General features: G+C 41.2%; 1 protein-coding gene across 3 annotated transcripts; it reads right to left on the bottom strand.

The window, feature by feature from the left end:
• Positions 1-40: 40 nt before the first annotated feature.
• On the bottom strand, positions 41-22583 carry LOC140378137 (dynamin-2-like). 3 transcript variants are annotated; one of them, XM_072463820.1, is made up of 20 exons: positions 22292-22583; positions 17460-17533; positions 17028-17177; positions 15709-15912; positions 15256-15354; positions 15025-15185; positions 14509-14651; positions 14296-14431; positions 13766-13833; positions 12944-13082; positions 11231-11317; positions 10956-11026; positions 10162-10216; positions 8374-8484; positions 8183-8292; positions 7999-8110; positions 7281-7448; positions 5218-5444; positions 3226-3471; positions 41-687 (listed from the first exon to the last, which is right to left on the bottom strand). In XM_072463820.1, exons 1-20 carry the CDS (start codon positions 22450-22452, stop codon positions 618-620), a joined length of 2592 nt encoding a protein of 863 aa, XP_072319921.1. In that variant the 5' UTR covers positions 22453-22583; the 3' UTR covers positions 41-617. The 3 variants fall into 3 exon arrangements, with proteins under 3 accessions (XP_072319921.1, XP_072319922.1, XP_072319923.1); XM_072463821.1 differs by lacking the exon at positions 12944-13082 and adding an exon at positions 12230-12368; XM_072463822.1 differs by lacking the exon at positions 12944-13082 and adding an exon at positions 12230-12368 and having other exon boundaries at positions 41-684.
• Positions 22584-25826: the final 3243 nt, after the last annotated feature.

The raw sequence follows: 25826 nt of genomic DNA, 5'->3' as shown, positions 1-25826 counted from the left end.
CACTTTTATCTTAATGAAAAAAGGAAGTCAGAAAATGTGACACTTTTTCACCCTTTATTGTGTCCAGCCCTTCAAACATCCTCTAAATGACACAGATCTTAAAATACAGAATGGCTTTTAGGTCATGATTAAAATTGGTTTAAAAATAATTTCCATATTAAGGCCAAGAATGGTACCTTAACAGCATTTGAAAACAGATGCTCCTATGTATTTTTATTAAGATTATACAATACAAAATATTCTTCGACTATTTAATTGTAATAGGCAACTTGCAAACATCTTGTTGGTGCTTATGTTGATAATTGGCAATGTTAATTACAAATGTCAATTGGACTATCAAATCATGAACATATCGTTATAGGACACATTTGCATTACAATCTTATTTCTTACTAATTCCAAGGCCAATAAACTTAATTTACTCAAAATAGTTCCCTTTTTGTTAAAAAAATCTATCTAGACATACAGACAAAATTACATCCATAATGTTTCTGAAATGCACAGACATCACATCACTAGCAAAAGGCCATTTAGGTACAGTTTTATACAGGGTTCAGAGGTCACCTAGGTTCTATTACATACAAAGTGTAAACCAGAGGTGTTGTATTGTATCTGTCTCTAGTCGAGGAGGGAGGGCTCTGAGGGACGAATGACAGTGGGACGGTTGGGAGCAGCCGGCGGTCGTCTACTGCAGGAAGAGACAGGAGAGAGGAGAGACATGCAGTCATGCACCAGGATGCCAGAACGCCACAAACCACACAGCCCACACTCCCAAATCAAAACAGATTAGGACAGTGTAAAAACAGTGTGCATCAATGTACAGTTAGTGCAGGGGTTCTTAACACGTTTGTCTTCTGGGCCAAACCTTTAATGTACAAAATAATCTCATATGAAGTGTATTATATTCTACTGATAGTGTGGCCCTCAAGAAGGTGTTCGCACTTTGTGTCCTGGCCCTAAAGTTAGTGTACAACAGAATATAATATATCAGATCATAGCATATGAAATCCTATGCTATTTTTGAATTCATGAATAACACTTTGGGAACAAGTCGGTGTAATCCCTCATTCGTCCAGGCGTGTTCCATAGTAGAAAAAGCTTCAGTTGTAGTCATCTGGACTCAGTTTGAAAAAATAGACGTTTCGACTCTCATCCAAGAGTCATTGTCAATAACAGAATTTAGGTCGAGAACTCCGATATTAATACTGTTCTGTGGTAAGACCCGCCCATTGGGAGGAGCCTTCCTGAAGTAGAAAGAGTTGTTTGTTTCAACAGAAACTCCCCCTTGTATCTACCGAGCTAGCCTATTCAGAATCTTAATGGGCTATTAGAATCCTCTTTGTCTTTGTGAGACCCTGGCTCAACCACCCTGAGTACCTGATTAGCATCTGAATGTCCTTTACCTTTCCAGGGGTTCAGAATCCCATTATAAACAACAGGAAGATGAAACCTAAGCCCTCCATTTCTGTTTAAAGAAGGTCTTTCTTTTTTAACAAAAATAGCTTCCTTGACTCCTCTTTCAAACCATCTTTTCTCCCTGCTTAAAACCTTCACCTCACCGTCTTCAAACGAGTGATTAGAGGCTTCAAGATGGAGATGCACGGCGCTCTGAGGTCCTGAACTTGTATTTCTTCTGTGCTGATAAAGCCTCTTGTGTAGAGGCTGTTTCGTCTCACCTATGTACCGTTCTTTACAACTTTCTTCACTGCATTGGATCGAATAAACTACATTGCTCTGTTTTTGAGTCGGCAACTTGTCCTTTGGGTGAACCAGTTTTTGTCTTAAAGTGTTTCCTGGTTTAAAATAAACAGGGACTTCGTGTTGTCTAAAAATTCTCTGCAGTTTTTCCGACAGGCCAGACACATAAGGGATAGAAACACCCTTCCTTCTCTGTTCAGTTTCCCTTTTGTCCTGCTTCTTGGTTCTCTTCACTCTGTTGAGAGCCCAAGTGGGGTAACCACAGGCTGAGAGGGCATTTCGGACATGTTTTTCCTCTTTCTTCTTGCCCTCTGAGCTGGTGGGCACACCTTGAGCTCTGTGTTGTAAGGTTCTGATCACCCACTACAGCATAAGCTGGGTGTGATCAGAACCTTACAACACAGAGCTCAAGGTGTGCCCACCAGCTCAGAGGGCAAGAAGAAAGAGGAAAAACATGTCCGAAATGCCCTCTCAGCCTGTGGTTACCCCGCTTGGGCTCTCAACAGAGTGAAGAGAACCAAGAAGCAGGACAAAAGGGAAACTGAACAGAGAAGGAAGGGTGTTTCTATCCCTTATGTGTCTGGCCTGTCGGAAAAACTGCAGAGAATTTTTAGACAACACGAAGTCCCTGTTTATTTTAAACCAGGAAACACTTTAAGACAAAAACTGGTTCACCCAAAGGACAAGTTGCCGACTCAAAAACAGAGCAATGTAGTTTATTCGATCCAATGCAGTGAAGAAAGTTGTAAAGAACGTTACATAGGTGAGACGAAACAGCCTCTACACAAGAGGCTTTATCAGCACAGAAGAAATACTAGTTCAGGACCTCAGAGCGCCGTGCATCTCCATCTTGAAGCCTCTAATCACTCGTTTGAAGACGGTGAGGTGAAGGTTTTAAGCAGGGAGAAAAGATGGTTTGAAAGAGGAGTCAAGGAAGCTATTTTTGTTAAAAAAGAAAGACCTTCTTTAAACAGAAATGGAGGGCTTAGGTTTCATCTTCCTGTTATTTATAATGGGATTCTGAACCCCTGGAAAGGTAAAGGACATTCAGATGCTAATCAGGTACTCAGAGTGGTTGAGCCAGGGTCTCACAAAGACAAAGAGGATTCTAATAGCCCATTAAGATTCTGAATAGGCTAGCTCGGTAGATACAAGGGGGAGTTTCTGTTGAAACAAACAACTCTTTCTACTTCAGGAAGGCTCCTCCCAATGGGCGGGTCTTACCACAGAACAGTATTAATATCGGAGTTCTCGACCTAAATTCTGTTATTGACAATGACTCTTGGATGAGAGTCGAAACGTCTATTTTTTCAAACTGAGTCCAGATGACTACAACTGAAGCTTTTTCTACTTTGGGAACAAGCAACAACAGAGCTGGAAACGTGTGTCAAAGCAGGAAAAGTGGTAATATTGAGTTGATGACTCAAGAACACTGTATAAAGCTATAGTCAGAATAAAGCCAAACTATTTTTTGTTTTCATTTTTTTCACGCCGGATAATTTCGAATCCCAAAGAGAAAGTCTTTTACCTGGGAATTCCGGGAGGCAGAGCAGGCGGCACGCGAGCTGGTCTGGAGGGAATCAGCGGCACCTGTCCAGAGTTTGGGTCGGTGTAGGTGGGCTGGGCGGGCGGAGGTCCAGGGCGGGAGGGCACTGGTGGACCGCCAAGCGCTGGAGAAGGGTTCAGAGGAGCCTGAGTCCCAGGAGCGGGGCCTCTTGGTCTGCTCGGAGCGGCCCCTGTCGCAGCAGATTGGGGTCTAGACGCTGGAGGTGGACTGAGGCACACACAAGATGTAAAAATATAATAATCATTTTTTAAAAGTTCATAAAGTGGAAACATGCATAAGCAATAATCTTCTACTGCTTGATCCCGTCAGGGGTCGCAGGTGACCGGAGCCTATCCCAGTGACTTTGAGCCTAAAGTGAGGAATATAAGCTTGAACAAACCTGAGGAAAATAATCTAGGTAGAATAAATACTATAAATATGATCAAGATGTGACAAAAAACATTGCCTGCCATTGGGGCTGCAGCATCGTGTGTTTGAATCTGGCTCCTGTCTTACCCAGTCTCATCCCAATTTCACACTGCACTGTCCTGTCCAATAAAGAAAGCCTTTTCTCTGCAACCACCAACGCATCCCCTGCATGGTACGTGCCACAAGTTACAAGAAAGACCACCGTGTTCAGCACCAAGGATCCAAGTGTATGTCTATACTGAGCTCATCGGGTGTTTGTCAATTCCCAGGATTCTTCCTCCAAAAAACACTTTGTGGTTCTACTCCAGAGTCAGCTCCTCCGAAGCAGAGCCGTGTCCTGCTAACACCGCCTGAACCGCATTTGGAACAGACTGAGGAGTGAGCGACTGCTTTTACAAGTGGATAGAAACCAGGCGTGTTGTCTCTATGTCTCAATCTACTCAAAATGTGTCAAATGGATTTGTGAAAAATGTGCCATTCACTCATTTAGGTCGGGAAGTAAATGAATGCAGAGCCTATTCAAATCTTTGACTGGCCATTTGATCCCCAAAAAAACCCTTTCATACACAAACACAATTTTATATAAAAGTTACACCTAACTGGGCTTGCTGTAATATACATTATTAAAGGCGGTATGGACGATTTTTCGGTGATTTGGGAACGCAGGCGGAAGTGCGCATGTGCACTCCCCCGTGCGGACCGATACAACACACACGTGCGTTTGTTTATTAGCGCAACGGAGCGCATCGCATCTCTCGTCTCCCGTAGATTTCTGTCCACTTCTGCGTCAGCTCGAACTGTCTTTCTCCGTCTTCATTTTGCCCCGTACACTGAGGGAACTATATTATGATAGATACATGCGCTTAGGCACGCGGAAACGTGAGGACGAGCCTGACGCGACTGCAGGTGAGCGGTAGGTGCGTTTTATGATTGATACGTGGCAGGACAAATGATTTATCCACGCCACGAGGAAATATGATAAAAAATTGTTGAAAAAAATCGTCCATACCACCTTTAACCAAGTACAACATGCTTTTTTTACTTTTATATGCAACATGTGTCCTGATTTGAAATATAATTGATCTGATTATTATGTTATGGAATTGTACAGGTTTTTAAAAACATATTTTACCATCAAAATAAAGTTCACAAAATAGGACGTTGCAATGTATTGTGGGTCATTTGAAGTGACATTATATAAACGGCATTATACGAAACCCCACTTACTCGAACACCTCAGTGGAGTCTGTGATTTACATCATATGTCCAAGTCCAACAGCTTTGAGGGACTACAATACAAGTAGTTTATTCTGATGATCATATTGAAAACAGCACTATGGTGGTTGAGTAGTTAAGGCGACAGCACATATGTCAGGCTCTGTGCAGACGGCTGCCATGTCATCCGTTCAACTTCAGGCTCAATTTGCTGCATGTCCTCCCTTCTCTCATCCCCCTTTCAGGCTAACACTGTCCTGTCTAATGAAGGGCAAAAAGTCCTTTAAAAACCAGCACTATGTTTTTTTGGGGTGCTATTTTTATTGTCACCTTGGCTCCTTGGCGAGCCAGGTGTCATCGACAGGCGGAGGGACGGGTGTAGAGATGGTGGTGGCACTGATGTCCCCAATCAGAACCAGAGACTCCTTCAGGGCGTGGTACATCCGCAGCATCTCGTCCCTCCTCTGGGCTTGCTCGGCTGACTCCTCCATAAGACTGCCCTGGTCCCCGGCCGAGTACAGGTACGCCAACAGCTCAGAGTGGATGAAGTCCTTGGCCTGTGGAGAAAAGTCAAAGCAAATACTAGAAAAGATCAATGAACTATTATTGTCCAGGACAGTGAATCTCAAACTGTGGTAACTTCAAGTGGAATGAGGATTCCTCTGCAATTCTAACATTTGAAAAAGATGAAATCAATTTAATCCACATTTTTGTCCTCTGTTGGGTTTGTCCTTGTTAGGTTAACTAGTAAAGGAATTGTGTAGTCCTATTTTAGACCTCTTGTTTTCTTAGGTGTTAAAAAGTGTTGCAAAGTTTGAGAACCACTGATCAAAAGATATAAAAGAAGTTGGTATGTTTTACCAATGCCTGGGAAGTCAAAAAATAAATGATTTTAAAATATATTCAATAAATGCAAAATATGTTTGGTTTATTTTGTTTCTAATGCAAGGCTAAAGGATAGTGGTGTGAGGTGTTTTAGAGCTGGTGCCTGGGCCTCCAGCTCTTCCTCGATGGCCGGTCTTTTCAGGCGATTGGCTAGTGCCCTTTGTTTCTTGCTCTTCTTGAAAGCAAACTCTGACACTGACTCGTCTGTGTTTCAGTTCAGTTATTACATTGTCCTGCTCTATAATCTTCTCTTTGATTTTTGTCATGACTAATGGCATTGACGACTTCCAGTTTGAGTTGTGCATTGTACTGTACTGCAGTTTTATAAAGATTGGATTTGCCCTTTCAGCTGAGTCTTTAGCTTTTCCAAGCTCTGTCGTCACTCACTGTTGTTGTTGTTGTTGTTGTTGTTGTTGTTGTTGCTCTTGTTAAAATCGTAATAATGTAAATCGTAATTTTATGAGAAAAAGTCAAAATCAGAAAAATCTTATGATATGAATATTATGAGATTAAAGGAATAATTTTACAAGATTAAAAGTAATCATTTTACGAGTATAAAATCGTAATATTATGAGAATAAAGTCAATTTTTTTTCAGGGACTGACATCAAATCTCTCCAAAGTGACAAAGAAACGTGATTAAATTTCATCACCAAGGCCAGGACGCAGATGGCGCTTCCCCGCAATATTTTTTATTTGGTTCTACACTCCGTTGTAGCAAGCAGCTGGGTAAGGCTAAAAATGTCTAGTATAATGATGCTTGAGGGCATGAGTCTATTGTACATGATTTTAGTGGTAGGGGACAGACACTGGGAGAAGAAGCAAACTCCACACTGAAAGACACCACGTCGCCTGGGAGTTGAACCCAGGACCTTCTTACTGTGTGGTGATAACGCTAACCTTGTCTAGATATGTAATTTATTGAGTGTCTGCACCATAAAGCACACCATATGTTCTTCATATGTATTCCCATTTATTTTTCCATATCAGGATTTTTGACGCGTTTTTTGAAAACTTTCACCGATTTCAACAAGTTATACCTCTTTACAATCGCTTCCACCGTCTTAGGGGCGCTATAGAGTAAATTTGTTACATGGGTATTAATTATTTCTAATCAGACCATAAAAACGCCCTAGTAAGTGAAATATGAGCTCCGTAGATCAATTCCATTAGGTGTGACTTGTCCTTGAAAAAATAGGAAATTAAGCCTTTTTTGAGGGTTTGTTACGTAAGGAATATCAACATTTTTTTGAATATTAATTTCAAACATAATTTCAATGTCTTTAGATGCAAAAAGTGTTGTTTTGAGCTCGATCGGACAAAAAATCTCGGACAAGTACGATTTTGGAAAAAAAACAACCTCTTATACACATGTTGTACTTTTACGCAAGAACGCAGACACTCGCAAAGGCTTTCAGCCATTGCACATTATCTAGTTCTTCTTGCTTCTATATGTTGAACAACAAAACAAGCTTTAAAATAAGCATCAAAATTGAGTGTATGACTTACACTGTTGATCATAAGGTGCATTATAGTTTTGGGCATCAGATCTCTTATTGACTTGTTGACAATGCCAATGTAGGAGTCCACCAGGTTCCGGATGGTCTCCACCTGACGCTCCAACTGAGGGTCCATGGATACAGTGTCTCCAGCGGTCATGGTCTCTTCATTGTCAGGCTTCAAATGAAAGAAACATGAAAAACTTTAAAGACATTGCCCACCACTGATGAGACTTAACAAGGACTTAAAGTCATCTTAAACCACAGTTAAATCTATTGATAAATGTTATGTGCGTTATGTGTGTGTTGTGTGTGTGCGTCTGCTACAACTTTTTATACAAAATTTGACTGACTGTCACATATTAAACAATGCTGTGAATTGTGTGGTTACATTTTAAAACTCTATCTTGAAACTAAGAAAAATGTCAAATACTCAATATAATATATAATATTGCATTTTTAACCCATTTTAACCCTACTTTTTGTCACAATAATTTCAGTTTTTTTAAAAAAAAGCCATTGCTTTAACTTATTAGTCAAACTGTGTCAAAATAAAAACTTAACAGGGACAAAGCCAAGACTAATCCAGGCTAATTTAGGGCTGGACATGGAAAAATAAACGTTTTCAGAAAAAAACAAAAGATTAAATTTCTGTCTGATGGAGGACCTCGGCGTAAACGTGATATATTTACTTTGTTGCAATACCAATTATCAATACTTTAGCTCACCTGGTCCTTCTCTGGGTAAACTCCAGCTCTGAGGAACGAGGCCTTCCAGCTGTCCACGTCGTCCTGGGTGTCACAAGCCAGCTCGATCTGCCGCAGGTCCTTGTACACATTTCTAAACACCACAAACATGCATTAACAAGCAAGAATCAGACCTTATTGAGTATCACACACGGAGCGTACACACCTTTGTTCAGTGTTAAAAATGGCAAAGCCGTGTTTGCTGGACATAAAGCCTTTTTCCACATCTCTCAGCTTTAAATTGTCCAGGGGCAACATGTACTTCTTTTCTTTCTCCTAATAAGAAACAAGTCCATGGACAATGAATTCCCCATGCATAAAGCTATGTTATGTACACAGTATAGAGTTTGACAATACCTCTTCATCTTTGTACCAGGAAAGAGACTCTGCGGTCAGAACAAACCAGTAATCCTTGGAGCCTCCCTTCATAATACTGATGTTGATAGTGAGCCAGCCTCGACGGATCACCTGCAGACAGACAATAACAGTCTGTTCTTCACCTCCTCTTTAAAGCAACGGAAGGCCACTTTCCACACAGTTCAAACCATAACTGCAACACTCACAAGGGACTGTTATGTCTAAATATCTGGGTAAAAATGTAACATGTTTTAGTACGATTCAAGCTCTTTTTAAATTTGCAATGCAGCCCATAATTTGGTTACTTTAAATTGTGAAATGACTGAACGTGAGAGTGAACGGAATATCAAATAAGGAATTTCAATCATACGCAATTTCAATGATAGAATTATTGTAGGATGAAATCTTTAAACCCCTTCACACTGTCTAATAGATCACCATTGGTCTAGTATGTGACTAAATCTAGATTGATTAATAATGACGTCCCTAATTACAGAGTGTGTTTCCTTTGAATTTGACCTTCAATGTTGCTGAAGGTCTTATTGAGGATGTTTGCCCATGCAAAAAAATGCATAATAGAGAAGAAAAAAACATATATAAGTTGCACTGGAGTATGAAATGCGGTTGCAAGTGTGAAAATAACAAATAATATCACATATAAGTATAAGTATATAAGAATAAATATAAATATAAGTCGCACCCCGGCCAAAACTATGAAAACTTATAGTCCGGAAAAGATGGTAATTACTATTCCCTTCTTATACCCTAGGATTACCTGCATCTTTTATGTTAGGAGACACCAAAGCCCCGGGAGGAAACGCAGAAAAAACATGCAAACTCCAAACACAAACCTGCACCTCCTTAATGTGAGGCAAGACTAGAGTGCTAACTGCTCCAGAGCATCGACTTCCGGAATGAATGATGTTTTTTACACATTTTGCAATTGGAATTTCAAAAGGTGGTAGTTATACAAGCCGAACGCACATTAAAACATACAGTATTCAGTTCACCACAAATCTACTGGCACCGAATTCACCAAAAGATCCAACATATCACCTTCTCCAAATCATCATTGTCAGACTGTTCGACGGGGGACAAAAGGGACAAAAGACAAACAGGGGGGGAAATTGGGGTTAATCCTAATGAAAGAGACAGACGCTGTAGGATTGATCACAACATTTAGCACAGTTATCCAGCAATTCGTTATTGTGATTGTCAAATTCAATTTCAAATTCAAACATGTTTTTGGAAATCTCCACTAAACTAAAAGTGCTTTTTATCTTTACATAATACGTTATCAGCTGGGTATATTCTATTACATAAATATTTGCGGCCTTTGTGATTTGATTGCTGCACGATTTCATGTATTAATATAATGTATGTGTAATGTCCTCGTTTGGGAATCCTGTGCACTTTCAAAAGAGGCAAAAACTAACTCTCCTGCTGATTAATCTGTCAGTATTGCACAATAGTCAAAACCTATAACTGCCAGCACAATCTTAGTTCCTGGAAATGCTTTAGGCTGCGTGTGCGGCCCCCACTCACCCAAAGAGGAAGTGACAGATGAAGGTGTGTGGGGGGACGGTACTCACAAGGATCTCGCCCTGGTCAGAGAGAAGAGGAGCAGAGCAAGGCACAAACAAGGCGAGAGGACAGGCCAGACAAGATATGTAAACACAGGAAATGATGTCAGAGTAAAGGGCAAAGACACAGGCCACTGGGCGGGGCCGACGCTGCTGCTTGACGCGAGGAAGCGGACGAGAGACGGCGAAACATCCCAACACTCACCTGATTTGGCATCACTCTCTTCTTAGTGGCATTGGCTGCGGTTCTTTGCTGAGCACTGCAAGCAAAAAGACGAATAGAAAAGGAGGTTGATGTTAAATGAACATACTGGCACGTTTATGTCATTAAAAGGATTGTCTTAAAACATCTCTCACTCAAAACTCTACAAAAACGTCAATCGCGCAAAGGATAATGACTATATCGACTTTTTCAATAGGGCCACAGTCGACTAAAGACATGTCGAGAAATATGTATACAGACAACTCTAAACCGTGTGTGCAACTGTAAAAAGCAGGTTAAAAGAAGTACTTTATAATTGGTAAGTTCTTTAAAGATTTGTATGGTCAAAATATCCAACTTTATCAGGCGTATAGGGCTCATTTCTGTAATTAAACTATATAAAAAAGTGAAAACTGAAAGTAAAACCCCACCGCTCAACACAATAGGTCACATATGGAAGTATCAAAGTAAAGTCAATCATAAATAATGCATCATAACTAAGTCTTTGATAATCTAGTGGTTTCCATGTTAATTTGGAGTAAATCACTACTGGCACTGAGTTCAAATATATAGTTTTAATCAGTGTAGTTGAGCAAAAGTTTATGTACTTATTCATGTTTACTTTTCAATGTGTTAAAAAGTACAAGTGATTTGAACTTCCCTCAGAAAGTACAGCTCATAAAACATGGTAGTTTCCCACGTCTGCCCTGCTGACTGCCCCCACTGACCCAAAGATGAAGTGTTTGTACTGTAAACCTTGCACAGTATTGAACAGGTGACGGACATGTTTGTCATACTTGGCAAATCCAATGAAGTCCTCGTGGTTGGTGTTGATGTAGGAGAGTTCAATGTCGATCAGCAGCAGCACCTGGGGAAAAACATAAGGAGACAACACAATGACAAAGGTAAAAGCCCTTTACAGCCTTCAATAAAGGAACTATGACCCAACAATAAGGCCACAGTGCCACCTATAGTTGATCTCTTGGATTTGTATCTAGACTAAACACTCCTCACTTCATTGACAGAACAGAGCGTTAATAGTCTGATCATTTGCACGTGTTGCAGTGTCCACCTGGTCTTTGGTCTTGCTGTCCCGCTCTCGGACGTAGGTGGTGACGATACGCTCCGTCTCCTCTCTCAGTCGAGGGTACGAGCCGAGCTGTGAACACAAACACAATGCTGCATACCACTGTAATTATAGGAAAGTGCGACTCAGAGCCTCATCCAGCACAACACACACGTGACTGCACACACATTCATTCAAATATCCAGGACTGTGCAAAAGTCTTAGGCAGAAAGGCTCTTCATAATACACACAACTACACATGATTCAATAAGCACAAGGAGATGTTAATATTACACCAAGGTTGGAATTTTTTTTATTGCTATTTTAAGTCATATGATTCCAAATAGATTGGAAATGATTTGTTCGAATAAAGATTCAGTTCATGGTGCAAAAACTAATAAACTAATACAAAAAATATAAGTTGGAGGTCTAAACTACAATATTAGCAGATTTTGTAGTATATAGTATGTTATTTGTTTTTTTCATCTACAGAGGACATTTTACAGCATATTATTAAAACAAAACCCTCTTCAATCCATGAACGAATTAAAAACATAATTTGTACTTTAAGCAAGAGGAAGGATTTTCATAGCTAAAACGTTTGCACAGTATTGTGTATAAAACTTACAGTGTAATAGACATAGGAACATGGTAGAACAAGGCATTCAAGCTGAAAGTGTCAAATCAGGACAGAGAAAAAGATAAAAAAGGTGAGTTTGTTGAGGTGGAGTTATTGGTGTCAGGCAGAGCTCAGGTGAGGAGGACCTGGGGAGTTGATTAGATAAGTGGACAAGGGTAAAGCGTGGGGAATTATAACATGGGTACGTGAGTTTTGGGATCAAATGAGCAATTCATGTGGATTATTTACAATAGGGTCACATTTTTGGGTTAACTAAGGAGAACACACATAACAATCAACAATACACGTGTTATCTCCATTGCTTATAATTGTTGGTTTCTTGCTGATTTAAATATGATTATTGGTCTCTTTTGTTTCCTGTTTACCTTCTCAGTGCACTTCCTGATCAGGGCCACGACCTCTGTGACGACGAGGTCGACACATTTCAGACAGGGGTCTTTCAGCTTTATGATCTGCTTTTTCACTATGGCCTCAAACGCCAGGTCTGGAGTGAACAGGCCTGTCCTGGGATGGTGCGGACACGTGAAGATAGAAGTAGTGCAGTGTGGAATTTATACAAGAAAGTAGACCCAGAGAAATGGATGCAACGGTGAAAAAAAGATTCAAAAATATTTTGAGAAAGAAAAAGTTAAAAAGTCATTTAATGTTTATATCAAAAACAAGCAGTAGAACCTACACAGTGCGTACAGTTGTGGCCAAAATGTTGGGAACAGCTGATCAAAAATATGATTTAATTTCTCAATGCAATAAAGATACAGATTAGAGCTTAACAATTATCATGAGCTATTCTGTGTCTATAGCATAACATTTTAGCACAGGTGTTCATATACATTGAATGAATAAAAATGTACAGATAGTTTCAGCAATAGTTTTAAATATAATCAAATTGATTAAATGTGCCAATGGTTCAGATGATTTTGGCTATGACTGTATTTACTGACATTAGTGAGACAAGGGCTTTTGCAGCTTGAGTTATAATGACCCTAAACGTGTAAAGACTTGTCTGGACCACAGACACAGTGGGGACACTCTGCACTAAACCCAGGAGCTTGAGGCTTGTGCACCTGTGCCTGTAATACCTTATTTGTGCATTGTCTGACTGTGTTGATGAGCTCCTGGATGACCAGGTCGATGCATTTCAGACAGGGCTCTTTCAGCTTTATGATCTGCTTTTTCACTATGGCTTCAAACGCCAAGTCTGGGGTGAACAGGCCTGTCCTGAAGGGTCACAAATCAGACAGACAGAGACACACACATATTCAGACTGGACAAGGACACAGACAGGAGCACAAAGCACACCAGGGCAAAAAAAGAAACTCTGAATTGAGTTCTACACAATATCAATCTGGACAGACTCTCGCCTCATTGTCATGACAAATAATTGAATCTGATATGTCGAAGCATCACAAACTTTTGTCAAATCCAATCAGAGAAAAGCACAGACTTCTTCCCCAATCCTCAAAGAAGCGCCTCACTGTGCATGTCTGTAAATCTGTATTTTTGCCGGCATCGCCATGTTTTCTTGGGTTCATCCTTTTGACTTCCCCACAAACTACAATGTGGTCAGACTCACAACAGCGCGAGCCCAAACAATTAATCTGCTGGCCAGGTCATCTTAAAGGTACAACAATTTAATTTCACTGCAAGCAAGGTGCAAGGTCGAGGCTTTACATCAATACGTGCCATTTACCTTTTACTAAATATCTTTCTAAATACATCTTTTTATGCTACATAAATTCCGTCTCTGTCAGGGTGAGGCCATTAGAGGTAAATGCTTTAACCAAAAGCCATAGCTGTGGTGCACATGAGGGTGAGGTTCAACACAAACAAACTGCAGACGAACAAATAACACTGGACAACCAAATACAGTAACATAAGTGTGAGCTGCTGCTGGGACTTGCCTCACTCCGTGGATGTTTTTGATGGCGTAACTGATCTCTTTCCTCAGCTCCTTCTCATCAAACTCCATCTGTTTACACATAACACTTCTGTTCACAATAAGAGCATCACTAAACAGCAATTAAGCTACTATTGAAAACGATATTTTGTGATACTTGATACCAACCGATATTAGTGTTAAGGCTGAATGTGGATCGTTTTTATTGAAACACAAATTACTCAATAAAACTGATCCAAATATGTAATGTAAGTGTTATTTATTATTCAATACGTATGGAACTATGTACGGAGTCTTTGTATAACTACGTTCTTAGTGCGTTCACACCTGATTTAGTCCAAGTTTGGTCCTGGTCCAGTCAAGTCCAGTTTGTATGTTTAGTCACCCAAGTTTGATGTATTTAAGTGTGAACGCACTTAGTCTTGAACTGATTGCCCCAAAACCTATCACATATCCTGGAATCGAATCCTCAATTGGACCCATCATCAGTGCATCTCTTGTAAAATGTTGCTTTGATGTGGTAGTTGTTGTTACCTTCACAAGTTCAAAAGGAAAGCGTTCGTGGAAGATGCGGTTGATCTTGGCTCCACCGGACAGATGCGATGTATCCACCTGATCTCCGGATCCTTCAATGCACTTCTCAAAGTCCACCCCAAACTGCTGCACCATCCTGCTCAGTAAAACAAACAGCATTTACACCGAGCGCACTTTAACGTGTAGAAATAAAAGCCTCAGTGTGATACTGACTGCAGCAAAGCCTTGGTCTTGCGCGTTGGATCATCGGGACGAAAGTTCTTGAACTCTTCCACCTCTTTCTCCAAAGACAGGAGCTGGCTTTGGAGCTTACTGCGCAGCCCCGGCAAAGTGTCTCGGATGTGATTGGTGAGTTGCTACAGACAAAAAATATGATGTTATTTGGACTGCAAGGTGAACATACAAAGTGACAAAATGATCAGGTAAATTGTGAGATTTGAGATAGATCCTAATCGAAACAAAATCATAATTTGAATGGTTGCAATACCTAAATAAAGCTCTGTAGTTTAGACCTCCACAAATTTGCTCTGAAATACATGTAATTCTTATTCAATTATTCTTTAATTCTTCTTCTGCTCTAGTTCAATCCAATACAAATGTCTGTGTTACCGTTCAGAACCGAGTATAAAGGTTTTTCATAGTATTCTGGACAGTTATAATACAATAATAATACTAAAACACTATACTATATAATACTATAATAATGTTTGGTGCTGAGTTGTGTGTGACCTGGTTGAGTGACTTCTGGAGGTGCGGCGTGCCCATGCGTTCAGCTATGTGTCTGTAAGCCGGGTGAGACAGGAAGAACTTCCTCTCAGCGGCCAAAGCAGCGCCGATGTCTTTCTTTCCATCAATGTCCTTCTGACTGCGGTTCACAACACCAATGTAACCTGCCAAATGTGGACAGACAAGATTATATTCAAATGCATAACTAATAATGCACCCACGAATGATTTTTACCTCTGCGTAGGGGCAGCAGTTTGTTTTCCAGGATGTCCCGTGCGTCCGTCCCTTCATCCATCAAATCCAGTTTAGTGATCACTCCTATAGTCCGCAGCCCTAAGAGATGAGTGTTGGTTACGTTATGTGATCAAAAGCAGTCAAAACCGAATACTTAAAATGATCGTTTACAAGCGTTTTTGGGTGAAGCTAATGATTATACATGAAATGGAGCAAATACAGCGATCTTCCATTCATCTTGCTGTCAGGGAGTCTATTAATAATGTAAGTGGTAATTATTCTGGTGAGGTGCTGCTGCACAGGGGGCACAGATTGGCTGAGATAAATGGAACGAAATGTAATTATCCAGGTGAAAAATGAGAACAAACCCAGTTACATTTAATGAAATACCACGGGGGAAATATACACACAAATTTAATAACCCCGGTCGGGCATGACTAACAACACTATTACCTTGAGGGTCGACCTCTTTGGAGATTTTGAGGGCGTCGGAGTTGGCCAGGTCGGTGTTGGCGGGCGTCACAGCCAGGATGAGGCAGCTCTCCTTGGTGATGAACTGCATCAGCATCTCCCGGATCTGGTGTTCGATGTCCACGGGCTGGTCCCCCACCGCCACCTTAGTCATCCCCGGGAGGTCGATGAGTGTGAGGTTCAAGACTGCAAGAGACAAGCATGAAAAATTAACAACGCATTCAACAATCAACAACAGTTTCAACACATATTTTAAAGATGTCCGATAAGCAACAAATATTTAGCGTCGTCTTTCCTTTTAGCATTTATTTATTTTACTTAATGTGCAGGTGACAGGTTCTTATGTTTGAAAAAAAAAAAGATGACTTGGTTTAGTGGGAGAGAACCTGTGGTAAATATATATCATCATTTTACATCAGTCAAGTGGCAGTTTGTGAAGAAAACTTAAAATAAAAGTAAATAAAAATAAAATAAAAGTTGAAAATTATAGGAAGTTGAGTTCAAAAACAGAATCCCTCTGTGATGTCATCAAAAAGCGACATTACGTTAAAAAAGCAGGGGCAATTTAAACACAAGAGGCATATTTTTTCTATCAAAAATAAAAGGTGTTATCAGGAATTATTGTCTGTGAACTCATAACAGTAATTTATATGGATTTTGGCTCTTGTTTACAGTGCGGTTGCTAGGTAATTACCTCTACCTCATGTCTAACCAGGAAGTACAATTATAAACTTCACCAAATTGTCAAATATTGTTTTAAGATTAATATATAAATATATGCATATATATTCATCTTAAAACAAATAATGTTATCTGTGTTTTAGTGAACTATGTAGTTTAAGATGTCATATTAAAAAAGTACAAAATAAGTGATTAAGAATCACTGAAAAAATACTGCTTTAGAGCTTTACAGAGAGCATATGTTGAACCATTGTCACAATGCAGAAACTGATACAAAAAACTTGATCTAATTCACTTTTTATCGCAATTTGAATGGTCATAATTAGCAAATTGCAAAGACTGAAGTTAATTGAGCCCTTTGCAAATAACAAAATATCCTCTTAACACGTATAAAAGCTGCATTTGTAGTTTAGACCTCTACAAACAGTCTTTTATCATATGTTAATGCTCTTGGACGTGCTTAAAACGTGCACTTTGAACAGAATACAACTATTAAAACATAAACCGCAAATCTAATAACAATGTTTGTCAGAAAAATTGCCATAATTGCTCAGCCCTATTTTCGACAATTCACAAATAAGAAATACAACACAAACACAAGACAAGAGCGTGGCTTTTACCGTGCGGGGAGTAAACTCGCAGGTTTATGGGGACGGGAGAGATGCCCTTGTTGGATCCGGTGATACGGTCGGTTTCTGCCTCGATCTCAAGTCGAACCTCTTCAAAATCCACAAACTTCCGGCCCTTACAGTGCAAGAACTCTGCATACTCTGCACACAGTTTGAATACAAAATCAACCCATGACACCATATTGAAATACACAGGAATACTTTGCACAAATATGAACTCAGGTTTCACAAATATTATGTTGAGGAATGGGGAGCAAACAAGGAATTGCGTTTGGTAAAATCTGTGACTTTAACACGAAATAAATCGGTAATTGAAGAATTGACGCATTGATTGTAGCAGACATTGTGCAGACATGTTATTTCATGTGCCGGTATTTATGTCAGAAAAACTATGAGAAGTCTTTTAGTTTGTCATAAACGCACCTGTTTTACTGTTGACCAGCTGGAGGATCAGAGGGCGACGAGTGACAATACCAGATCCTCGGGGCAAAAAGTCTCTGCGGGCGAGAACGAGATCAATGTTAACATTTAAATTAGCAATAAAGAAACTTGACGCCTTTACATTTCCCACTGGGCTAGCCGACCTGATCCATCGCTTCATTGTTCTGTTATTGGCAAAAAGCTTTTTCTCTTGCCCCCTTTTTACCACAGAGCAATTTCAAACCATCAAACAGATTCTTCCATTCTAATATTTGATCCATACACTTTTACAATTGTGTGTTACTCATCATTTAGTTTACAATAATGTAGTAAAATGTGGTAAATGTATCCCTTTATTACGGAGCACTACAGTGACAAAGTACTTTGAGGTTCAGGAAGTAAATATACCTTTTTATAATACTTTTTGAACGTTTGAAAGCTCGATGGGGGCTAATCAACCATGCGGTAACAAATGACGAATATTTAATCTTTTTTTAATCTTTAATCTTGTTATGAGACTGTATAAACTGTTATTCAAGTTGTTAAAACATTTCGCCATTTCCTTTTGACTGAAAACAACCGCATTATGGACATTAGTCACCACATAAACTGGAGAGCCCCTGTCGTGCCTTTGAGCTATCTATTTTTCAAAATCTATGGAGACAATCATTTTTCTTTAGAACTTTAAATTAAATGTGCTCCTAACACCTCGGCAAGCTTTGAACAAAGGGCAGGACTGTTGAGCTCCATAAGAGTTAGAAGTAAGAAGCCTGTGAATCACCCGGGGATGACTAACTAGAACAAACCAAATTAAAACAAAATTACTTATATATATCCTTAGGGTACACAACTGGGACACAACACATCCATAAATAAAAAGCACATTTATCAAACAGTAACACATGATAAATAGAACTATAAAAATCAACAAACAAGCACAAAGCAGACTACAGTGTGGCACAATCAGTCGTGTAACAGATGGACCGAGGTGATGACGAGAGAAAGAGGAGAGTTATGAGAGGAACCTAAACCTGGCTCCTGACGGCAAAGGAATTTGGATAAACCTTCAGTGTTTGTGTCAATTGAAAACACGGTCGTTGTCTCTGTGTGCGGCGCTCGGAGGAAGCTGCATTATTAATGAGAGGCCAAGACAGACAAGCTCATGTCCTTATTCATAATATATAGTCCTAGTGGAACCTCCTCAGACTGCGAATCCAAATGGAAACTCCAGTTCAATACAGCCGATGATTACCGGGTCACTGGCTGCGCACGGCTCTGGGCAACCGGAGTTCAACAACAGGCCCTTGTTTTTGCGCACAATTAAAAGAGATGCAAAGTCACAAACTTGGAGCTATAGAGTCTGTGAGTAGTGCTGAGCGAGCAGGAAGTTGCACAACAGGGATCCACTCCTCTTTCCTCATCTCTTCCTGTGACTTCTGACCGCTTTGCACGAACCAGAGCCACAGCTACGCCACCAGACATTTAATCGATGTGGATGGATCCGCTGTCCCATTCAGAGTTGGTAATATTGTTCAATAACGTCTAGACAAAACGGTATAATATGACAATAAGACAAATGTTAAACGAAAATAGCATGAATTTTTGTTCTCTTTCCGACATTATGAGGTCAATCTGAACACTAATGGTGTTTGTAACGGACTAACTATGACTAAATGCAGATCTAAGTCAGGTATGAACTGGGACTAAGTGGAGTACAGTCATTTAACTGGCACTGAATCAAACCTGCTCTAAATCAATAGTTTCCTCTTCTGAATTCTGATTCTGGTAAGACAAGTACAATCCAGAACAGAACTATAAACTAGGTCAGAACAACACTGCTACAGCCGGCTAAAAGATGAAAAAGATTCTTTAAAGGTGCACTATGTAACTTCTCTGATTAACTCTAGGACATTTGGACCTTTAATTTTCACGAGTAGTTTTAGAATGCACTTGGATCTATATCAAAAGACCTCATGGTAATATTAAAGTTGACTACAATTATTCTGTTTTGAAAATACAATACATTGTCTAAAACCAGTTTCTTCCTCTCACTGTAGTATCACAATCAGTGTTGAGCCTTTTCCTTAATATCGAAATATAGTTTGAAATGTTTGTATCTTGGGGTGGGCGATATTGAACAAAATATTGACCATGAGCCTTAATGAGGCTGTAGGAGTCAAGGATGTGAGAGTCCTTAGAGAGGGCTCACTGCTGGATGTGTGTGAAGGTTCCAAGTGTGAAGCCTTCAAGTGTGGAGGTTCCAAGTGTGAAGGTTCCAAGTGTGGAGGTTCCAAGTGTGGAGGTTCCAAGTGTGGAGGTTCCAAGTGTGAAGCCTTCAAGTGTGGAGGTTCCAAGTGTGGAGATTGCAGAATGAATGAGAATACCTTGGTTGTGGATAGAGAGGACTTTGTGCTCTTTATGGCAGATGTTATAAACTGTGCTGCTTAAACTCAAAAGAGAACTGAAAGGATCAGGATCATTGCTAAAGCTGCAGGAAGATTCCTTGGAACAAAAGAACTTGAATGGCAGAAATAGAAAACAAGCTAAAGGCACTAAATGGGAGTCAGAGTAAAGGAAGTCTACTTTTGGAGAGTCAAAGTAATCAAAGTAAAGAAATGGAGGTGGGTGCATCGCTGGTCTCCTGTCCACAGTAGATGCATAACAACAACAACGGAAGTAACTCCAGAAATCTGATGCCGGCCGCCGTGGAGCACTGGGAAGGAGGAAGAAGGAGGAAGAAGGAGGAAGAAGAAGGAGGAAGAAGAAGGAGGAAGAAGAAGAAGAGGGGCGAGAGGAAGTGGAGAAGACAAAGCACCACAGAAGAAGAGGAGGAAGAAGAAGAAGAGGGGCGAGAGGAAGTGGAGAAGACAAAGCACCACAGAAGAAGAGGAGGAAGATAGGGAGAAGGAAGAAGAAGAGGATCTCATGCGCTTGGAACTCGTGTGCTTTGAACTGAATAATGGAGTCTAAAAAACAAAGTCTGGCGGTAATGTAACACTTGGATACCAACAACCAACTATTCTAGTCACAAAGACATATCATGACCTCATGGGCTTTGTAACACCAAAGCAATGGAAGGAGTACTTTTACGGACTACGACAGAGTCTGAGGACTACGACAAAGTCTGAGGAATAAAGTCTGGCGGTAATGCAACACTTGGATGCCAACCGCCATAAAACAACAACAACAACAACAACAACAACTTGGATACCAGCCGCCATAAAACACCAAAGAAGAAAAAGAAAATTATGGGTGGTTGATATTGACAAAAATGAGTAGTCCAATGGACGATATTATGCCAAGCCAACAGAAATGTGTTCGAATGTGTTAGTTGGGGTTCAATTATCAGACACATGAGAAAAAGTGCAGGAATATCAACGTATACACTTATAATATACTTGATAATAAAATGTTGCATAGCTTCAAAACAAATATTGTCTAAATTTCAACGCTTCTCTAGTGGAACTGATCATCTGTCACGCTGCAGGTCGGGCTGATCTAAACGTAGTGTGATATGGTGGGACGTGTCAGAGGGGGTCTCGACCACAAACATAAAAACGGGGGCAGGGGGGCTTTCAGGACGTCTGTGTGGCGCAGTGTGTCACATCCAGGGACAGTGCAGCTGGTGACATCACTGTTGACCCCCGGCACACAGCATCAATGCCCCCTCTGTGCCCCGCCGCCGCTGCTTGGGACGCCCAGACAAAAGGCGACAGGCGAAAACGACCCAAGACGTGGCTGCCCAATCCACGACCTCGTCATCGACAAGTGAAGTCATTCAATGTCGTGCTTTTTGGTCCTGAAGAACGCCCTGTGTTCAAGCATTTTGTATTTCATGTTTTATCCAGAGACACATCTGCGGTTAATCACATTCAGGCTTCTCTTCTGTACAATCGCTTCTAGCAAGTGATTAAGTCGACGTCAACATTTAATGTAACATTCTTACTCTTGATGATGGTTTAAAAAAATAGACAATAAGTAATCACAATCATTTGTTTTACTGTCTTGTTGTTGGAAATGCCAGAATTTGCACATGATCCTATGGTTTTAATGAAGGCTACACTGTTGTCCAATGGGTTCTTTGTCAGTTTTACTTATATTGATATCATAATTTATTAGCTATCACCTTGAGTAAGATTATTATTTTGAAGCAGCTCTAACTGTACACGCCCTTGAGTCAACTATAAGAGACCTCAGATAACTGCAATAAACAAGGTGAAATGTGATGAACAGATGTTATTATTTCGTTTGCATTTGTCATTTACTGGGTCCAGGCCATTTCCACACAGAAAAGCCGCAGTGCATTAACATTCAGGGCCATCCTCAACTCACGCTCAACCAAATACTAAATAACAAAGCAACGGGCTCTAACTATGGCTTACAACGGGAATTCTCAAGGTAAAACATGACCTGACCTTTGTCTCGTGAAGATGTATTTACGAGCAATCTCAAGGAGCAACAACCCCGACTAATGATTGACAGGAAGTTGGTAAAAAAAAAAAAAAAACTCCCGTAATAACGCATTTATTATAAGCCACCGGTATCACAAGGTTTCTCTCCCGCTTTCAATCTCTACAGCTGCTTCATGAAAGGCGTTTTTGTGGTGAATAACACAGCACAAGAGAGGGGGGGGGAAAAGAAAAAATTGTTGGAAAATTTTAGGAACAGGGAGGCACAAGAGCGCAAAGCCAACGGCGCTTATTGGACCATTTTGGTGTATAAGTCGCGTCAAAGCTGACTCTTTTGACACAAACGCTTTTGTTGTTGTTGTTGTTGTTGTTGTTATTATTACACGATGCATTCTGTCATTGAATTAAACGTGTTAATTGTACAACCTTCCAACGAAGTTTTCCAGCACGGAGCTCTTGCCCGCACTCTGGCCGCCCACCACCGCTATCTGCGGCAGGTCCAGGTTGCAGCTCTGCCCGATGGAGCTGAAGGCGTCCTGGAGCTTGTTGATCAGGGGGATCAGGTCCTCCATCCCCCGGTTTCCCATGGCTCAAGTCCTGTCCGTCCACGGCGGGATTTCACCCTCAAACTCAGCGCAGAGACGGTTTACAAACTTTTACAAAAGGTTGTTTGTCAAACCATGAGCAAAACAGTTGCAAACGTATAAAACTAAAAAAGTGTGATCACTGTCGCTGCTCAGTGTCAGAAACGGTGGGATTTCATGGTAAAAGTGTCTGGACTGAAAAGTAACGTCCTGTCATCATCCGGTCAGGCGACAGCAGCCTGAAGACCCGCCTCCAGCGCAGCTCTGGCTCTTCACTGGACAACGCTGCTGTCAATCAACTTTCTCCGTGGCCTTTGCTGTTCTTCTGCTCACTCAGGTCTGCTTCATTATACAATCTGTGCTTGCTTCATTGTGATGACATCGTATTAGCTTCTTAATAACTACAAACAGTCATCATGTTGTGATGGTGAATTTTTTTGCTGATTTGTATATATATATATATTTTTAACAGCTGCTACGTTGCTAATTCATACACCAGAGGGCGCCCTAGTACCACACACTTCCCCCAGTCTCCCAGAAACGTGTTGATTATTGGAGGAAGAGTGGAATAATGCGAGTCTGCATTGACTGTGCTGCACTCAATAACAAAGCTGTTGTGTTTTACTTATAACCTACACATTACTTCAAACCGCTGTAGCCCCTGATACGACGCCCCTAAACAAAACAAAAGTTACTTGTGCAAGATATTATCTTCACTACACATCATTATGTTTAGCTCAAAGGCCTTTTGTGGGCCGTGGTTTCACAAATACGATATGATCTAGTTCACAAATGAACTCACGGAAACTTAATCAAACGTAAGTCTCACAAATCACCACAAGAGGGCAAACATAACCAGGACAATCACACAATAATTACTTTCCCTGACAGTAATGGTCTGATATTAAAGGTACACTATATACCTCTTCTGGTGACAGGTCCTCTGCTTGTCTCCATGGAGATGTTATGGCATTGCTTGTGTTGTGTCACATTTTTATAATCTATTATACATTTATTAGATTACATGTGTTTTATTTACTGTGATACCTCTTCGTAGATCTGACCTGTAAATTTGCCTGGCTGGGGTTACTTTGTGTCTACACAGGTGGCAGACCCTCCATCAGACAAAACACAAATAGCACCTTCAAGGGTGAAGGCGTTTCAGTAAACCTGTGGGCCATTGCATTGGTTTCATGACAAAGGTTTGATTAAGCTGCCTTGTGTACATTTGTGAATACATTGTATCTGTGAAGCCGTGGACACTACATAAACTGAGATCATTACATTATACATGTTTTTAAGATAGGGTGTGTTCCAACTACAGAGGGATCACACTCCTCAGCCTCCCGGGTAAGGTTTATTCCAAGGTACTGGAGAGGAGAATCCGACCGATAGTCGAACCTCGGATTCAGGAGGAGCAGAGTGGTTTTGGTCCTGGCCGTGGAACACTGGACCTGCTCTATACCCTCCATCGGGTGCTCCAGGGTTCATGGGAGTTTGCCCAACCAGTCCACATGTGCTTTGTGGATCTGGAGAAGGCTTTCGACCGTGTCCCTCGGGGTGTCCTTTGGGGGGTGCTCCGGGAGTACGGGGTCCGGGGCCCTTTGCTCAGGGCTGTCCGGTCCCTGTATGACCGGAGCAGGAGCTGTGTTCGCATTGCCGGCAGTAAGTCAGACCTGTTCCCAGTGCATCCGCCAGGGCTGCCCTTTGTCACCGGTTCTATTCATAATTATTATGGACAGAATTTCTAGGCGCAGTCGGGGGTCGGAGGGTGTCCGGTTTGGGGACCACAGGATCTCATCTCTGCTGTTTGCAGACGATGTTGTCCTGATGGCTCCATCAAACCCGGACCTGCAACATGCACTGGGACGGTTTGCAGCCGAGTGTGAAGCGGCTGGGATGAGAATCAGCACCTCCAAATCCGAGGCCATGGTTCTCGACCGGAAAAAGGTGGCCTGCCCTCTTCAGGTGGGTGGGGAGTCCTTGCCCCAAGTGGAGGAGTTCAAGTATCTCGGGGTCTTGTTCACGAGTGAGGGAAGGATGGAGCGTGAGATCGACAGGCGGATCGGTGCAGCAGCTGCAGTGATGCAGTCGCTGCATCAGACCGTTGTGGTGAAGAGGGAGCTGAGCCGAAAGGCAAAGCTCTCGATTTACCGGTCGGTCTACGTTCCTACCCTCACCTATGGTCATGAGCTTTGGGTAGTGACCGAAAGAACAAGATCGGGGATGCAAGCGGTCGAAATGAGTTTCCTCCACCTTAGAGATAAGGTGAGGAGCTCGGCCACACGGGGGGAGCTCGGAGTAGAGCCGCTGCTCCTCCACGTCGAGAGGAGCCAGCTGAGGTGGCTCGGGCATCTGTTCCGGATGCCTCCTGGGCGCCTGTTTCAGGCATGTCCCACCGGGAAGAGGCCCCGGGGAAGACCCAGGACACGCTGGAGAGACTATGTCTCTCGGCTGGCCTGGGAACGCCTCGGGATCCCCCCGGAGGAGTTAGAGGAAGTGTCTGGGGAGAAGGAAGTCTGGGAGTCCCTGCCCAGACTGCTGCCCCCGCGACCCGGCCCCGGATAAGCGGCAGAAAATGGATGGATGGATGGATGTTTTTAAGATCCAGAGTCTCAGCCTAACCTCAAGTTATACAGCAAATTAGCGTAAGATATTATTTTTATTGTTTGTTTTTAAATATTTTTTTGCCATAGGCTTTATTGAACTGGTCAGTGAAGCAGAAAATGGGGATGAGATTAGTGAAGGACATGCAGCATATTGTCCGAGCTGGATTCAAGCTCACAACGCCAAATTGTGTGCTATCCAGGCGGCCACCGAGCGGCATACAAATATTATAAGTATATATATATATATATATATATATATATATATATATATATATATTTTTTTTTTTTTTTATATATATATATTTATTCATATTTATTTATTTATTTATAGCACTTTAAGCACATTTCTTATTAAGATTATTTATATGAAGATATAAGCAAAAAAAAAAGCAAATAATATAGTAATAATTATGTTTACAACTTTTCACTGTTTGAAATGTACACAAGGATTGGCTGAACTATTACCAAGACAGGTTCCTATGTTTGTGAATTCTGTTCATTGACAATGGCAATAAACACTTTCTGATTCTGATTCTGTTAATGTGGAATTAAATCCAAGCTTCAGTGACAGGTGACTTGACGAGCTTCAGTGACAGGTGACTTGACGAGCTTCAGTGACTTGACGAGCTTCAGTGACTTGACGAGCTTCAGTGACAGGTGACTTGACGAGCTTCAGTGACAGATGACGAGCTTCAGTGACTTGACGAGCTTCAGTGACTTGACAAGCTTCAGTGACAGATGACGAGCTTCAGTGACAGATGACGAGCT

The sequence above is a fragment of the Eucyclogobius newberryi genome, unplaced genomic scaffold (assembly GCF_026437365.1).
Source record: "Eucyclogobius newberryi isolate DKJ021-1_F unplaced genomic scaffold, fEucNew1.0.hap1 SCAF_4, whole genome shotgun sequence".
Lineage (NCBI taxonomy): Eukaryota > Metazoa > Chordata > Actinopteri > Gobiiformes > Gobiidae > Eucyclogobius > Eucyclogobius newberryi.
Note: the sequence above shows the minus strand (reverse complement) of the source record. Positions and strands in the feature narration are given on the sequence as shown.

Excerpts from the sequence above, each read along its gene's own strand:
- LOC140378137 (XM_072463820.1), bottom strand. The coding sequence starts at position 22,452 with ATGGGAAACCGGGGGATGGAGGACCTGATCCCCCTGATCAACAAGCTC. Across the intron at positions 17,178-17,459 it reads GCTGGTCAACAGTAAAACAG|AGTATGCAGAGTTCTTGCAC; the intron begins GTGCGTTTATGA and ends AACTGTGTGCAG. Across the intron at positions 15,913-17,027 it reads GCGAGTTTACTCCCCGCACG|TCTTGAACCTCACACTCATC; the intron begins GTAAAAGCCACG and ends TGTCTCTTGCAG.